The sequence below is a fragment of the Hibiscus syriacus genome, unplaced genomic scaffold, assembly GCF_006381635.1.
Source record: "Hibiscus syriacus cultivar Baekdansim isolate YM2019G1 unplaced genomic scaffold, ASM638163v2 tig00110159_pilon, whole genome shotgun sequence".
NCBI lineage: Eukaryota > Viridiplantae > Streptophyta > Magnoliopsida > Malvales > Malvaceae > Hibiscus > Hibiscus syriacus.
Window position 1 is genome coordinate 52,693 of NW_024062607.1, and position 19,018 is coordinate 71,710.

The 19,018-nt window shown below is 32.5% G+C and overlaps 1 protein-coding gene and 1 pseudogene across 2 annotated transcripts; both read left to right on the plus strand.

Moving 5' to 3' along the window:
* The first annotated feature begins 11,062 nt into the window (after positions 1–11,062).
* Positions 11,063–13,765, plus strand: LOC120216191 (uncharacterized protein At3g27210-like). Of its 2 annotated transcripts, none has more exons than XM_039213684.1 (3): positions 11,063–11,403; positions 12,756–12,836; positions 13,123–13,765. In XM_039213684.1, exons 1-3 carry the CDS (start codon positions 11,223–11,225, stop codon positions 13,566–13,568), a joined length of 708 nt encoding a protein of 235 aa, XP_039069615.1. In that variant the 5' UTR covers positions 11,063–11,222; the 3' UTR covers positions 13,569–13,765. The 2 variants fall into 2 exon arrangements, with proteins under 2 accessions (XP_039069615.1, XP_039069616.1); XM_039213685.1 differs by having other exon boundaries at positions 11,077–11,355.
* A 1,391-nt stretch (positions 13,766–15,156) lies between these two features.
* LOC120216155 lies at positions 15,157–18,546 on the plus strand (annotated as a pseudogene).
* Positions 18,547–19,018: the final 472 nt, after the last annotated feature.

Below are 19,018 nucleotides of genomic sequence, written 5' to 3' on the forward strand. Positions count from 1 at the left end.
TATTTATAGTCATTGTTGAATATCATCTCCAAGATGTCGTAGTCTTTATTGTAAGTCTTATCCAATAATGTTTCATTGGAAGAAACAATAACAAACATTTTTTGTTTGCATATTCAATTCATTGTAAAACATCTATATTTGTGTCAAATGCTGGAAACCATGCATTGGGCATTTGCGCAACAAATATTTGAAACGCTGCCAAGCTTCATATAGGTTCTCTCATCTATTTTCTTGAATGATATAAGATCATTCCTTAATTTAGCATTAATGTTGGGAGGGTTGTAACGCAACAAAAATTTTTAGGCAAGCTCATTGCATGATGTTATATCATTAGGTGGCAGCTAATTGAGCCATGCTTTAGCTTTTTTTAAAAAGAGAGTAAGGAAACAACTTCAACTTCAAGGCTTCCTCATGTATAAAATAATCATACGTTTCTATGAATGCTCTAAGGTGTGCTCTAGGATCTTCATTAAATGGACCACTATACTGCCTCGTTGACTGCAATATTTGGAACAATACGATCTTCAGCTCAAAGTGGACAACATGGATGACTGGTCTTATGATGCCATGATTTAGATTATCTAATGTTGGCACAACATTCTCACGGATAGCCTGTTACAGTCATCAATGTTGTAAAAATTCGACAGATGTACTCAATTTTTAGTAGGTAAGCCATCATTACCATTTTGCAATGATGGTAAAGCATTGTTATCAACACCAACGTTCATGTTTGTTTGATTATAGTTTTCTTGTCTATGGGGTCTATGAAGTCTTCGTTCTATCTCGAAATTGAAAGGCTCTAAGTCTTAATTATTGTTGTGGGTCATGCACCAGCAACACTAAGTTAAGAAGAAAGTATCTATAAACTGAAAATAAACAAAGTTAGTAAAAGTTAAAAAGAAAAAAAACTCTAATACATTACCATTGCTCCCCCACAACAACGTAAAAAACTTGATGCTACGAATGTTACTACAACATTTAACGTAAGTGCTCGTGTTGTATATCATGTAGTAAAGTTGATACACTAAGTGTATTTGATATCGAACCCACAGAGAGCAAATGTTGCACTAGAATTGTTGTGATATATAAAAGAGATAATAGATGTAGAATATATATGTATGTTGAAACGAGAAAAATAAAAACAAGGCAATAAAAGATTAAAATCAGAATGAAGAAGCCATGTAGTGCAGTAACATTCAGGAGAGCAAACAGATCAATGGCTTAACAAATGCAAATGTCATTTGGCAGTTCTCGTTATAATAATGGCGTAACAATGCTATCATACGATGTGCAATGATTAACAATACTTAATCAACTAGAATCAATTTTCACCAATTCCAGTAATCAAATAGTTAACAAAGCATCAACTATTGATAGCACACATTTCTATATGCTAACTCTACTTTTGAAAATACAAAAGTTGTAAGAAAGTAGCATGCAATATTAATAACTTTCATCTCTAAAAATCATCAAAATCACATATATTAAAGATAACTTCATTTATAAAATTATCTCAATAAAGCTACAACACATAAAATCATTGTTTAAGCATAAACATAATTAGAAACATTTAATCAAACATGTTGTGTTCAAATCCAAATAACATCCTAAAATAAGAACATATACAAACTTTATAATTGTCACTTCACTCTTTCAAAACAAGAAATGAAAATAGAAGTTGAATTTCACGATGATCATCATTGCTACATGATGTTGCTCCCCCAACTACTATTGTATGTCCTAGCGACGAATTTAGGGGACCATGGCTCTCGGAAGGTAGGTTTGTGGAAAACAAATTAGATGATGAAGAAGAAAAAGATGTGAAATGTGTGATCTTCACTCCCTTTTATAGGCTAACAAAGTCAATCTTTCATCCAATAGAAAAAATCCACGTTTTCTAATTTTTAGGCCTTTTTACATCTATCGCACCAACTGTCCCTATTCTAGAATATTCTGTAACTGTCTGGTGATTCAATAGTTTTTGGCAATTCTACTTAATGATTCGACGCAACATCGCAACACAACATCACCTACAACATGGAGCAATTCCATAGCATCAACATACCAGATTTCAACATAAAATATGAAAATCAACCCAAATTCCACCAACTAACTCCCATGATGCAAATAATGCAAAATATGATAAAATAAACTGAAAATCAGTGGCGAATCCAAATTTTTTATAGGCTTACCAATATAAACATAATAATTTTTTTATCTAAGAGAATATATATATATTGATAACTTACCGTTACAAAATAACAATGATGTTAACATGACCTTTTTTTAATTATTTTTCAGTCATAACATGACATTATCTTATGATGATACATCAACATCAATGCTAATTTTTAAAGATGAGACACCAAAACATAACCAAAATGTAACATTAAGTGTGATTTAAAATAAATAATAATTGAGTGATCAAAATAGTAACTAAATAATAAATGGGTGACTTAATAAGTAATTTATCTTTTTAATCATAGAGGGAGCCATGGCCTAGATAGGCCTAGGCCTAGATACACCCTTGCCTACAATGATCTTAATATGATCTTAATGATGCTAAAATTCAAGCTTGATATAAGTAAAAAGATCCTAAATGATAATTCTTTTGGAAATTTATCAATACTTTGACAAAGACGATTCTAATGGATGATTTTGAAGGGAAGATCTACTCAAAGCCTCCTGGGATGCTATCTCAAGACTCTAAGAGGATGCTTCAGGCCTAGGCCTTTGAATTGCTTAAGCTAGTTTTAGATTCTTGGATTACCAAAAAAAAAATTAAGTATTATCTTTCAAATTGATAATTTTAAATATTTATATTTTAATCATATTGAATTTATATTATTTGAGTTAGAATTAAAATTTTAAAATAAAAAAAACAAAAAACTAAAATTGAAACAAATTAAAATACATGAATTAATTATAGTTTTATGCACAATAATGATACTTAGTTCTAGTTCTTTTTTAAAGAGGAATCTAGTTTTATACACAATAGGGAGACTGATGACGTAACTTTGACCTCAAATTCACCGTGCTCATTATATTATTTTTAAATTTTATTAAATGGATAATGTTTGTATTAAATTTCACTACTGTGTGTCCAAGCCGAGATCAAACCATCGAAGGGACAAATAATCCAAAAAGTCATATTTAGTAGGTAAATTACCAAAGCAGGTAAGTGGTTTAGGATATATAATATTTTTAATTTACGAAAAAAACTGCTTACTACAATTCTTAAAGAGATTACTTGAATAATAAATAAATAAAAACTTTCAATTTTTTGAGTTTTAAGTAATTAATTTTGTAATCAATTCTTTTGATATTAAATTTACACACAACGAGATATCCAGATTATTGTTGGTCCCGCTGATTTACATGTGTTATTAAGGTACAAGTAGCTACGAGATAATGGGGATTAATTGTGTTATGGCCACTCGTTAGATCACTAAGCAGCACTCATTTCCAGCTTTAAGTTTCAACAAAAACCCTTTAATTATTGAGTAAACGTCGAGAGTAATAAACTAACAAATTTATATTACCTCTCTTCGAAAAATTATATTAGATTTTTTTTATTGAAACTAACAAATTTGCAATAAATTTAAAACCATCGATTATAACTCGAATTTTTTTCCATCATCTGCTTTGTTTTTACAAATGTAATGTTTATTTTGAACATCATATTTATAAGATTTTTAGATTGAAAAACAAATTTGAAATCATTTTTCATAATATGTCTATTATAATGGTCAATCCTTATTAAGCGATCTTTATCGATATGATTTGTTTTTCACATTCTAATCGTGGAGATTAATCGTTTTAACGATCATGATTGTTTCCCATAAAATCTTCCCTTTTCTCGACACTCTTTCTCAATCGTCATAATCTCGAAATCTTTTCGAGCCTTTCTGAAACTTTAACTTTAAACAACCATCTATTAGAGCCTAACAACAAAAATATATAATCTGTAACCGAAATTATTCCAAATCCTCGATAGCGACTTATACGTTACTTATCCTTGCCTTTTTGGCCCCATAACGTTTAATTGCCACTCAATATTCTGAACTCAATTCTAATCGAACATTTCTCTAAATTGATATCCTTGTTTTCCAATTGTGTGAACTGTGATCTCGTCTCAATTTACTTTTCACCAGTTAGCAGAACAATTTTTTTTTGCAGCATGAAACAAATTTTGTACAACACTAACCTTTTATGGAATAGTAAATTAGAGTTTCCTCTAGTTTATTTAAATTAAGAACGATTCCGATCTTTCTTTTTGAAATATCAAATAATATCACTAACACTGACATTTCTCACTATATCATTACACTATCGAATTTATTCATATACTATATCACCTAAAAAATTTTGCCTTATTCATCGAATCACTTAATCACACCAGATCAATAATTCATACATCCTAGTGGCATGTATATGCTTTTAACATGTTTTCTCTTTAGTTTAGGTTGAGAATCGGCTAAACTTGTAGTTCTGATACCAAAAATTGTAACACTCTTAACCCATATACGTAACCATATACGAGTCAAAGATGTCACATCAATCATACAAAAATTTAATATTTGAAAACAGGTAAAAAATTATTTCTTTAAAATTTCAAAATGCATTTCTTTATTTTAAAGCTAATAATCACACAAAATCATAATTTAATATCTAAATATCAAAATTTGATTCAATTCAGATAATATTTTAGGCAGTTTTGTATTGTATCATATCTTAAATCAAATTTGCCAGAAAATTATCTGATTTGAAAATCATTTCTATCATAAATAATTACGATTTAATAAACTAATATTCATAATTAATAATGTCTTTTGGAAAACCAAACATTAATAATTTAAACAAAAATATCTTAAACAAACTCGAATCAGAACAGCTAGAAACTTCTTTAATATACATGTCACTACCAAATAAATTAACAGACATGATGTTCTTACTGATTTTGGTAACATAACCGATTCCTCGAAAATGATGTTGATGCGCTCCATACTTTTCCATCTAGTTTGTACATGTGTAAAACACTCACACGCTAAGCTTTCACTTAGTGAAGCAACCAAGTAAAATAAAATAAATAAAACATTTAACGTATAAAACAAACAATATCATATACAAACATTAATAAAATAAAACATGTATAAAATCAGTTGTCAATTAGTGATAAGAACTTATTATAAAAATCTGTAATTCAGACTGTATTTTGTCATTTTAGATCGATACTTTTTTACTTCAGTTTATATCATTGCAAAACTGTACTTTTCTATATGAGATCAGATGATCGTTTCAAATCCATACTTTTGTTATTCATATCAAACATTTTCCCACTGTATTATCATGAGAATGCGCGATACACGAATCAGATAACGAGTAAGCACGCTATTTACAAATTTATTGTCAGAACAGATTGCACCGAGTAACTCCACCTCGTGTACCACTAAGGCACCCAAGTCAGACTACGAGTGACCCATTTTGGTGCCATATAATGCACATATAAAGCTAACCAGATGCATCGAATCACTCCACCTCGTGCACCATTAAGGTACGCCGAGTCAGACCACGAGTGATCCATATTGGTGTCATATATCAGAAACATATTCAGATTCACTCCATCTCATGGCATGCCATTGTACCACTAACCCTCATTTTCATACAATGGACTTCATTCTAAATCAATTATTAATTTGCATATTAAAACAATTCATCCATATAATCGAATATAAAACAATTCTTATAAAACCAGATCTGGGAAGTTCATACCCAAAAATATTCTCATGCTAGGAAATAAAATATCGAATAAAACAATTTGGGTGATTCATACCCAAAATCATATAAAAACCATTTAGTAAATCAGTATAAAGGTATTTCATAAAATAATTCAAATTGTTCAAAAACCTTCGAGGTTAACTCATCGCAAGCCGTCCTTATCGAATAAAAAAATAAGTAAGTTGCACTCACTTGGTGCCTCACTAGTTTATCCTACGATCATCTTTATAACCTTCGTATCCGATTCATTTTGATCTCGACTATAATCATGAACTACTCGATCATCGATTTCCAGCATATAAACAATTCACATACATTAGTACTTTAACTAATATAATAATCATATATATTCAAACAATTTCCTAAAAAAGCAAGCGATATACATACATATATATATATATATATATATATATATATATATCGAAACTAATTTCTCTTTCTTAATCTTGTGAAACTTTCTACATCGATCCAAATTCAATATTCTAACATTCTAACTATAATTTCCAGCATTGTATCCCAACTTTCCAAAACTTGCATCTTAGTCCTTTAAATTTTCCAAACTTTGTAAAATGTCCCTAACCACTTCATCATCTCACCACCAAACTTCCTTCAACTTACAATTGAATTACTAAACTTATAAACTCTTCCAAATCAGTCCAATTCAATGTGCTAATACTAAATTTCAGCATAGAACATTAATTTATCAACATGTTCACATTACCCCTTTAAATTGCCCTACTATGCGAAAAGGTCCCTTAAGGTTTAACAGAGATCCAATTTAGTTTCCAAACATCATTTCAAGCATCTAAAATCATTCTTACACTTAATCTAGACCATTATAAAATTTTTACAAAATTTATCCTTTAATTTCTCCTTCGGCCGAAACTTTGTAATATATCCCCTAATGGCTCCCATTTTGATTCAATCACAATTTCATCCTCAACACACCATTTCCAATCCATTCTAATCAAATTTAAAGCAAAACAAATCAAATTCAACCAAGTTCCTAACAAATTCATCACTAGCCAAATCGCTAAACCCATCATTCCAACCAATATTTAGTCGACTTACATGCTTAATTATAACTCCACAACACTCATAACATCCAAATTTAACCTTAACTCAATCAAAATCAACTTCCCCTTCATCTACCATAAATACCCATTTTCACATTTCAATATGAAACAAAGCAATACTTATATCAATTTGTAGAGAATTTAGTGTAGGCAATTTTCTTATTTCACATCTTAGTCCCAAAACTCATTAAATTGGATCAAAAATGAAAAAAAAATCACTTACCTATTATGGAGTTTGGCAATAACTGAAGAAGGAAGGAATCTTTCGTGAGTTTTCTTCAGAAAAAATCTCCCACTTACCTTTAGATTATAATAAAAATGAATTTTATTTATTTATTTGGACTAAAAACCAAAATTACCCTTAATGAATTTCCAAAATTACACCCATGTCACTCCTTCATCTCTATTTGAATATTATTACATAATCATAAAAATATCATCTCTCAATTTTTCTTTTTGACTCCCAATTTCCCAAAATTTCAATTTAACAACTAAATTGCACTATTTTACTTTATAGTGCAATTTAGTTGTTCATATCACCATGATTGTCACAACCACCATCATCATCGTCGTCATCATCAACATCATAACTTGACGTCGATAATTGAACATTTTCCTCATTAGATGGAGTAGGTTAAATGTTCATATCTTCACCTTGAGTTTCTTCCTCAGTTTTATTAACTCCTCAAACAACCATGAGAAATTTTGTTCCTTATCAAGTGTAGCATTTTCTCTTTCTTCAATCCATGCATTCAGTAGGTCATCTTCTTCAAAAATATTTTCAATATTAATTGGATTAAAATCCATTTCTAATTCTTGTGCACTTTTTCTTTGCATGTGTCTTAGCTTCAACCTCATATAATAATGGACATAAACCAATTTTTGAAGCTTTTTATGCTTGAGTCTATTTCTCTTCTTTGTATGGATCAAACTAAAAGTACTCCAATTACGCTCACAATTTGAAGATGAAATTGTTTGACTCAAAACTTTGACAATAATGCGTTGAGGTTGCGGTGCACAATTTTCATAGTTAATGATAATTTTTTTTTGTTTATCAATGTTAGTCTTCAAAATTACAGCTTGAGCTAATGGTGTTCCAAAAGAATCCATTTTGTCTCGATATAGCAATAACTAGAAAATAAATGAATTAGTAGTTTAAACAGGATAATTTATGAGTTTTTTTCAAATAATTTAATTATATAAAATACATACATGGTTCATTGCAAGAATTTGATGATTCAAGTTGGATTTTATCCTCTGTATGACATTTCTAACTCTATTCATATTTTCACGAATCACTTCACTTGTAAAATTGTCTATGTATAGAAATTGTGGATTTAGAAAATATCCTACATAAAAAATAACATAATAAATGTCTAAACAAGATATCACAATTTAAGTTAAAAAGTTTTATAGCGTACCAGTAGAATGTAAATCATTATGAAGTTTTTACTCCATCGTCAATCAATTATTTTTCAATATAATAATAAATAAACATATAATTATAATACTTAATGTTAATATAAAAATTTAATTTAAAATTAATCACGTCAATTTTAGATATGAGAAAAATTCAATTTAAATTTAAATTAATTTATTTTTAAAATAACTTTAATAAATAATTTAATTAATTCAAATTTAAGTAACTAATTTTAAACATAACTATTACGATATTATTAATGATATATATTTATAATCCGGTTTTAAGAATTAAATTAGAACAATTCATCTATGTAATTTTATATTTCAGATAATTTAAAGTTTGTTACGGCATTGCAATGTAATTTATAGCGTGTTGCGGTATTACGTAACGATTTTTTACTGCAACAATCGTGATACGATTTTCTTATCGTGTTGTGTCGATATTACGTCGCGATAATCTCAAAAACACGTTACGATGCGAATGTTACGCTACTTTGCGGCAGCAATTTAGTACTATGCTCGCAATATTCACCTGCACACTGGTGTGGTCCCACTGCCCCGGATGTGTTCTGGTTTGTCCAACGGTATTGTTCCTCGCTATCTACTTTGCCATCTCCACTAAATCGGGTTCTAGCACCAGTCTCTCGATCTTGGCGGCCGCCTTCTCCGGGGGTCATTAAAATCAACTTTGATGGGGCTTTCAATCGGCATGCACTGTTTGGTGGAGTTGGTGTGGTGGTCCGTAACCATGCTGGGCAGTTTATCTTTGGGCGTTCAAGCTTCATCTCCCATGCCATGGATCCTTTTGTTTTGGGATCCGTCGTGCTCCTTCCAGATCAAGGGACCCTTCCTACAGTGGGCCAATTCTGGCGGATATTCACTCTCTCGCTAGGATGTTCCACAGCTGTTGTTTTCTGCACATTGGTCGGGAGGGTAATGATATTGCTCACGCCTTAGCAAGGGAAGGTTCTACGAACCGGCTGACTGAAACCTGGTCGCAATCTGCTCCTCCTTTCATCGTACCTTCCCTTGCTGCAGATTGTGGGTTGTAGCTGGTTTGCTGTTTTGAGCTTTTGTCTGGTAATATATGGTTTTTTGGTTTGTGCTGGATTGACTTTTGCTATTGAATATGATGTTATCTTAAAAAAAAAAAACCAATTTAATTATCTTATATATATATATCCGTTATTTTGTTGAGTCCCTCGACTAAGACTGTAAATGAGACGAGATCGATCGCGAGCTACTCGAGATCGGCTCGGTCAAAGCTCGATAAATACTCAAATCGAATGAATTCGAGCTCGAATTCTTAACGAGCTAAAATGAGCTACTTAATACTCGACTCGAAAAACTCGTTAGCTACTTGAAAAAAATGTTATATTATAATTTTATATTTTTTAAAATTACATTATTAAAAATATATTAAAAATACATTATTGATAATTATAAATTTTTAAAAATATATTTTTAAATGTAATATAAGATTTTTTTAGGTTCAAATTCGAGTTTGAGTTCGAGCTTAAATCGAGTTCAAGCTTGAATCGAGCTTCAATCGAGTCGAGTCTCGAGCTTCAATCGAGCTCCTGAATTTTTTTGAGTTCGAGCCTTTTCGAGTTTGAGTCGAGTTTTAATATTATATTTTGAGTTCGAGCTAAGCTTGATAATTTTTAGGTCGCGAGTTTTCGAGTCAAGTCGAGCCTAATTCAAACTTTTCGAGTTCTAGTCGAGCTCAACAATACTCCAGCTCTACTCGGCTCGTTTATAGTCTTACCATTGACTATTAAAAGTTACAAAATAGTTACTTAATTATTCATATATTTCAAATTCGCCATTTTTTGTTAAAAATTTGACGGATGGAACTACTCATAAACTTATTGATTGAGATATAAAATATCTTATTCCAAAAATCGTTTGAGGTATATTTTATGAATCGATTCTTTGTTTATTTTATGTAATCGAATCAATGCTTGAAATATTATACGATTGAGTCAGTGCTTGAAAGCAACTGTGGTTCCAGTAAACATCATTAAAAAATTGATTTTTATCATATCTTAATCAGCAAATTAACGTCACAATCAGACTATAGTTAATTTTTTAACAAAAAAGATGAATTTAAAATATATGAATACTCGAATGATAGGAATGGCAACGAGTCGAGTTCGGTGCGGGTTTTGCTCTCCCCGTCCCCGAACCTGAAATAAATCCCCATCCCCGACCCCGACCCAATCCCCGACGAGTTTTTTATCGGGGCGCCCCGTCGGGGATTTTTTTTGCCCCGTCCCCGAACCCGAACCCAAAAATATTTTATATATAATTAATATAAAATATATAAAATATTATATATATATATATATATATATATATAATCGGGGCGAGGCGGGGCGGGGATACCTTTCCCCGAACCCGACCCAAAAAAATCCTCAAAAAAAATTCCTAAACCCGATATCATTCAACCCGACCCGACCCGAACTTGACCGGGTTTCGGGTTTCCCCGTCAGGTTCGGGTCATACTTCCATCCCTATCGAATAATATATTTCAATCAATTGATCAACAGCTAAATTAGATGATCGTTAATTTTTTTAAAATAAAAATAATTTAAAATATAAATAATCAAGACATCATTTATATTTTAATAATTGGTTAAAAAGCAACACCTTCCTTGCATTGCTTTGCTTATGGTGATTGTTGTGTTCAGGAGGGGCGTTCCTATTTTCTACTCGTTTAGCGTAACGCAAATAAAACGCTATATTCTCTCTCCCTCTCCCTCTCCCTCTCCCTCTCCCTCTCCCATTTATGCCTTTGGGTGTTGCAGTCTCCATACCCTTGAAAAGGAAGAAAAGTATTTTTATATTTTCTCTGCTTCTCTCTGTTTTTCTCATAAGCTGATGTTGAGGTTCTAAAGAGTTGGAGATATCCCCCCCCCAAAAAAAGAAAGAAAAACTAAAGAGATGGGTTCATGTGCATCGCTGCATAAGAGCTCTCAAGAGTCAGCCATAAAAGTTGGACTCTCTTTTGGGTCTAAAACAGACAATCTCATCTTCCCACCTTCGTCTGCTAAGGAGAAACCCGATGCTGCCAATGGTGATTCCACTCCCAAATCCCAATCTTTCTTTACTTTCAAAATTTTATGTAGATTGATTCCCTGATAGTTTGATATAAAACCATTTTTGAAGCTAGTTTCCTTTTTTTTTTGAAAAGTTGAGGATAGTTTCCTTGGTTATGAGGCAAAGGGAATCTTTGTTGTTTTTGTTTTTTTTTTTTCCAATCTTCAATGGCGTTTCCTTCTATTTCTATTTGTAGATGATGCTTTGCTTTGACGATATGAGATGTTAACTCGATGCAAAGTTTATCAAAGTTTTTTTCCTATCAGTATATTGATCTTGCTTTCAAGTGATCTACTTATTTTTGTATCAATGTCTGCCATGGATGTGTGCCTAATGAAATTGGTTTTTTGACTTTGTTGATTATGAGATAAATATGGTGCCTTTTCATTTTTTTTTTCCTTTGTTCAAATTTCCGGTTTTTCTTAGCTTAAGTTTTAGGATTTCCTTCTCTTTCTCAGATTACTTAGATCCTTTCTTTGACTTCCCTCCTCCCCCTCAATGGTAGTAGTTTTACTTCTAATTTGTTTTCTAATTAATTTATTTAGGATTAGAGTTCAGTTCTTGACAATTTGTCTGATTCTTTAAGGTATTCATCTTTCAGAGGGCCCATTTTCTGTTCATTTTTCCATATTTTCAGCAGTGCATCATGTGGTAGATTTAGCTGCCCTTGATGAAAAGCTGGTCAATGGATGGACCACTGTTTAAGGAAGGGCAAATGGTTTTAAGCAAGCTTTTCTTATGGGTGTAACAAAACTCACAAGATAGACATTTTTGTGTTTATGTTGTTGTGGTCCTTACTATACCTATATGTAGAATTTGTGTTCAATTCAACGATGTTGGCTGGCTATGTATCACAGTGCTACTGGTATTGATGTTAATGTCACTTAAATATCGTAGTGATGACATTCTTCAGAACGCAAACAATTTCCGTTTATGTTGTTGTGGTCCCTTACTATATGTCCAATTCAATACAGTTGGCTTGTGTATCACAGGACTACTGATATTGATGTTAATGCCAGTAAAATATCATAGGGATGACATTCTTCTGTCCGCGAATCGTTTTTCTCTGTGTGTGTCTGGTTGTCTCTTATATCATGTACCGTCGCTGTCGATTTTGATCATCTTGACAGTGGGAATGTGAAGTTCATTTATGTAGAAATGAACTGCTGGTATGTTTTTACTACCAAATTGAGGTCGTTTGGAGGACTTGGATACTGCGTTTCTCAAATTTTTTGTTTTATTTTTCTTGTCTGCTTTCTCTAGGTGTTGAATCTCTTCTTTTTCAAGATTGGAATTCAATGTCTAAATGCAGTTCTATCTAATTTCTAGATTTATTCTATGATGTCAATGCTCAACATTGATTTTTCATTTTTGCAGGTAGTAAAGATGAAACTTTTTTCGACTCCCGAGCATACCTGGATTCAGATTGTGATGACGATTTCTTCAGTGTCAATGGTGGTAAGGATGTTAGAAATATTTGAATTAATTCGTAAAGCAAGCATATGTAATTTCCATATCTGTTCATTTCTTTTCTTCGGTTTCCTACTGCACTCTTATTTTTATGCTTATACAACACTTGTTCCTTGGGTGTTTAATGAGTAAAAGATCGACTTCTCTGTTTACTACTGCTGGAATATCATTGTGCCATCTCCATTGCCATTTTCTGTGTTCTTTGTTTGGATTTCAGAAATTGGTTTCTAGTTAACATGTTTCTCTGATCCATATGTTGTACATCTGTGAGCAGATTTCACTCCATCTCGTGGTAATACCCCCGTTCATCATAATAGCTTCTCTGCCGGGGCACCTAGAATTTTCAAGGCCACTGAGGAAGGATCTCCCGGTTCAGCTTCGGAAATATCACCAGGAAAGAAAAACAAGCTAGCCGATCTATTCCGTGACAACATTAAAGAAGATCACGATGTCAATGAGCTGAATACCTCGATCAACCAGGACACTCCCAACGGAAAGCTAAAAGTCAAACCAACAATCCAAGACATACTACCTCCGAAATCCGCCGATGGCACTCCTCGTGTCTCTCGGGCTAACTCTCGGTGCAGTAGTGAAAGGACTGCGAATGGAGAACCTCTTAGGTCCACGCAATGTTGCTTTCCTAGCTTGGTTTCGTGCGGTAGCTTTAATGAGAGGAAGAAGAAAATGAACCCTGCAATGGACGTAAATTATAAGCCTTAATTACCATCGATATCCCTACACTTAGGTTGAAGTAGCCTGGAACTCGAGTCCCAGAGATCGTACTCGCAAGATAACATGAAAGTTTTGTTGGATTTAACAAAGCCTTGGGGAATCATTGTTACTTATTGGATTTTCAGATTCAATGCTATGTAAAAAGCATTACAGTAAATACATGGCTTACGAAAAGTATTATATATACATATGTTGGTATCTTCTGTTTAAAAATCTGAATTGTGGTTTACGGGCTTTCAGCTTCTATGTTATTCTCTGTTTAAAATATTTTTGCTTACAGGAAAAGTCCCCATTGTTGAACGGATCACCATCTTAGCTTTGTTTAAACTTCTATGACTTATTTTACACATATATCAATCTCAACATAACGTGCTTTAATTAACTCTGTTCACCATTGATACATATAACATTGATACTCATAACATTGAACTGCTACAACATTCGTTACAGTATCTTGTAGTCATAATAAGTTCTCTGGTGGATAAGTATTTTTTTGGCAACAGTTTTGAGTACCCTTCAGGGTTACACACTGTAGTCGAGCTCGGTAGCGAGGGGTTCGAAAACTGCAACCTGAGAATATCAATGGGCACCAAAAACATAAACAACCAGGGGCGGATGCAGAATTTTATGTTAACGAGGACGAAGTTATAAAATTTTAAGAAGAGGCGAACTTATAAAATTCTAGAGAATAAAAATAAATTTCAATAAAAATATATAAATAAAATATAAAATATATGATAATTTTAAATTTTTAGAGGATGAGACAATGTCGTGAAACTCAACAAGGTGGGCACTCGTTACTTCGCTTGTGGAACGTTAGGCCATTGCGACCAGGGCATGAAGATAAAACCAGCACCTTCACATGTGCCAACGCCGATTACACCATTACTTTCTCCATTATTATTCACTTTTCCTTCCATGCCAGCTTCCACTCATTCTGGGGCTTTTACGGCTCATTCTTTTATCATATTTCTTATGTTTTCTCCATTATTATTCAATTTTCTGCTTTATTTACTGTTTTGAAAAGGGAAAAAACTAGGGAACATTTTTATTTACTATAAAGCTTGGGAACATTATGTTATAAAAGCATCTAATGTATGTGAAATGATCTTTAATTTGTATTTTTTATTATAATTATAATTAGGTTGAAGGGTCATTTGAGATGTTTATGGAAGTATTTTGGTCTAAAATTCCGTTTGAAATACTAAAACATTCTCAAACAACTCATTTTCAGTTAAAATTCACGTTTGAAATGTGATTATTGACTCAAACTAAAAAATTGGAAAAACGATGTTTTGGCGTTAGAAAAGCTGTTTTGGAGACGCAATCCCAAACAAAGCTTGATGTAAAAATAATTGTCCAAACTATATTTTAAGTTAACTTTTGGTACTTAAAGAATTTTTCAATAAAAATCGATGTCAACTGTACATATTTAGGTGCATACAGTTAAATTTAACTATTATGAACACATTTCAACTTGTAAATTTTCAAAAAATAAAAAACTTTAAATAATAATTTATTTGAAAAAACTCAAGAAAAAAATTCTCCGAGCATGTTTTTCTTCTTTCTTGCTCTGATGGGTTGTAGCGGTCGCTATTTTATTTGGCAACATATTGTAGATGCTGATGTGAGACTTGCTCGTCGAATAAGGCGAGATACAGATGAGAGGGGTAGGGATGTAAATTCTGTTATTGAACAAGTAAGCCCATCTATATCATAATTTGCTTTCTAATTTAGAACTTCGAGAAAATATTCGTGGAAGTGTATAGATTATGGATTTAAATAGCGTTCGCGATCACGTTGTCAGTCGCGTTGCGTTTATCGCGGTTACGGACATAACGTATGCAATCGCGGTCACTACGGGTGTCGCGGTCGTGAATTTTTTTAAAATTCGCACAATTTATCCTAAAATATAATAATTATACTTGGTGACCCATTTTTCCATCATACATTTTAAGGTAACAACATATGCTTCTAACTTATAAACGGTAACAAGTTTACCACATTTTTTAATTGAATTCTTAATCTAATTTAAAATACAAGATCCATACACCAAAAAAACAACATCAAATCCAAATTATAAACGGTCCATTGCTTTAACAACCCAAAAATTTAAATACCCAAATATTCACCCAAATTGAACCCCAAGCCCAAATCATTTCCTTGACCTAGACTAAGTCTTTGTCTTCTTCTCCACGACAACACTTCAACAATCCTCATCAGCAAACACATACAGAGAGTACTCAAAAAAAAATAGAAAGTCCAAAAAGCAGCATGTAATTCTCAAACAAAAGCAAGAAACCCAGAAAATATAATCCATAAACAATGCAAATTAGAGCTTCAAAAAATGGAGGAAAGTGACAGTATACATACCATATTCAGCAAGTGAAGAAGATGAATGAGCATAAAAACGAAGACCCATTTGCTTATCGACCAGCTCTCAGCCATTGGTAAGAGGCTTACTCACTTTCTCTGGCGTTGCTTGCTTTTTTCTCTCTTTAATATTTGCTCTATTTTGATGATGAGAGCAAGCTATGGCAGTGGGTTTCTTTTATGCGAAAACTTGTGGATAACGGGAATAGCGTCCCGTTATTGACGTTATTTGCCGTTAGATGCTAAATTGCGGCCGCGAAAAAATGTTATTGTTGTGATTCCGTCACCCACCGCAATTTTTTCAATTAGCGGTTTCAGACGGCGGTGCTATTGCGAAATAGCGGCCGCTATTACGGTTACGCTCCGCTTTTTGATTCCCTGGTACAGATCCCTGGGGTTAGATTTGTACTTACCATGAATATGCAACGTTAGGTTTGCTTTTACTTAGCTTTTTCAAACATTTTGATAAGTACAATGCAATACTGTGCAGTATGCAAAGTTTGTCAAGCCTGCATTTGATGATTTTGTGCTGCCATCAAAGAAGTATGCCGATGTCATTATCCCTCAAGGAGGTGATAATCATGTTGCCATTGATGTAATTGTGCAACGTACCCGCACTAAGCTAGGTCAGCATGATCTCTGCAAAACATATCCCAATGTAAATGTAATCCAGTCAACATTTCAGGTATGTACTATAGTCTATCTCTTTCTTGTTTCTGTTGTTACTAGTTTCATCAAGTAGAGTAACTCATATCTGTTATTAGTTGCCATTGCTCGTTAATAGAAGGCATAGAACTTTTCATCTGTACTATGTTCATCTCCGACTCTTCACGTGCCATTCACCCTAAAATATTTACGTCAATTATCAGTTAACTGTGATGACAGAATGGTGCCACATATATTGTATCTGGGTAATGAAAATTGGCATGTCTGGATAGTTTCTATCATGTTCGACAAAATGAAAGATTAAAATAAGAAATTTTGTGCAAAACTTCTTGTGAATGCGTCTCCCTGGAGTATAGTTTTCTCAGTAGACAGACATGATATCCCACTTGCAAAACTTATTCCAAGATTAATGTGTAATTTGTCTTAGCTTCTTTTTTATTTCAAAATTAGAAAAAAAAGGTCTAATGAAATACTTATGGTTCAGATTAGAGGAATGCAAACACTGATTAGAGACCGGGACATTTCTAAACATGATTTTGTCTTCTATTCAAATCGGCTTATTCGTCTGGTACATTCCGCTTTTATATTACGTATACTGTGTTTTGTTTCTGTAAGCGTTTTTAAAACAAGAATATAATTGTTTTGAATTTGATTTAGGTGGCGGAGCATGGTCTTTGGACATTTTCCGTTCACTGAAAAGCAAGTAGTAACACCTACAGGTATGTTTAATGAAATAACAGTGTCAGTTTTTCTCTCATTCATGGAAACTTCCTGCCTACAATTGGGAGATGTCCAACAAGAATGATGGAATTCTGTTAATCGTAAGATGTCTTATCACAGAAACAATTAACAGTCCACTCACCTTTGGAACATGCTATTTCTTTTCAGCAACGTTATATAAACATGGTTTTCAGAATCGGACCGGTTAGCGAACCGGACCGATTAACGAACCGGTCATGCTATCAGTTCATTGGTTTAACCGGTCGAATCGGTCTGACCGATTGAAAGAATCGGACGACGTCATATTTATTTAAAAAATTAAATAAAAATACCAAAAATATTTAATAAAAAATAATTTTGTATATCACAAGTCATATTCAAAGCAAGTCATAATATATATGAGTTAAAAACCATAAAATCAAGTGAAACAAAATGATTCAAATTAACTACAACATAATATTTAAGATAAATCATATTAAATAATAAATATAATTATATAACTATAATTAAAAAAAATAACAAAATGATATTGTTTGGTTTAATTTAAAAAAAAAACAATCTCACATGGCTAAGAAACATAGAAGAACATCCCAAAAGTCTAAAGAGTAAAAATATGAGAACAAAACAATCCACATGGCTAAGAAACATAGAAGAGCATCCCAACTAACTTCTATAAATAATAGAGGTAATTTGACATTTAAAATCATGGAGCCTTTTGGTGAGCATAGAGTGAACTATTCTTTCACTTCAATCAAGCTCGAATTTTAGGCTTCAATCGAGCTTCTAATTTTTTTTTTGAGTTCAAGCCTTTTCGAGTTCAAGTTTCAATATTATATTTCGAGTTCGAGTTGAACTTGATAATTTTTAGATCGTGAGTTTGAGTCGAGTTGAGCTTACTTTTAAAGTTTGAGTCGAGCTTAGCAATATTCGAGTTCGACTTGGCTCATTTAACAAACGACGTCGTTTGGTTTAATTTTTTAAAAAAAAAACAAAATTGCTGGTTTTTTCCGGTTTTCAGCCGGTCCGGTTCGAACGGTTCAACGGTTCCGGTCGGTTCACTAATAGCGGTTCAACCGGTTTAGTTTGAACTGGACTAGGCAACGGTTCCCGATTGAACTGGCCGGTCTGGTCCGGTTTTCAAAATAATGTATATAATAGAGTTGATTTTTACTGAAAGTTGTGTGGCGTTTCCATTGTTAGAACTTAAGCTTTCAATCAGGCATCGGTATGGTTTGCTGTATTATTTGATAGAAGATCTTGTTTAAGTTAGATAGAGTATGCTTAAAAACCAATCATATGATGATTGTAATGATACATTTTATTTACCGATTTTATTGAATAAATGCATTGTCACTATTATTTTCAGTTTTAAATATGTGTTTGACATAAACTAAAAGATAATAAAACCCATATAATAATAATATTATTATTATTAAAAAATCTCTAGTCAAATTTTATTATGGGCATAAACAATAATAATACGCTTAAGACTAATATGTTACTCATTGATGACAATGATATGTCAATGACAACGAGATGTCAAAATAGATACATGATTATATTGTCAGAAAACAATATATTGGATTGACCCAACGTGAGGATATGTTTTTTATTGTTATGTGATGGTCATAACATTGCTTATGGTGATACAGTTAAACATGCTCCGTAACTGGTTACAC

Coding starts and splice junctions, on each gene's coding strand:
- LOC120216191 (XM_039213684.1), top strand. CDS start 11,223: ATGGGTTCATGTGCATCGCTGCATAAGAGCTCTCAAGAGTCAGCCATA. Junction 11,404..12,755: donor CTTTACTTTCAAAATTTTAT/GTAGATTGATTC, acceptor TCATTTTTGCAG/GTAGTAAAGATGAAACTTTT. Junction 12,837..13,122: donor TTTCTTCAGTGTCAATGGTG/GTAAGGATGTTA, acceptor ATCTGTGAGCAG/ATTTCACTCCATCTCGTGGT.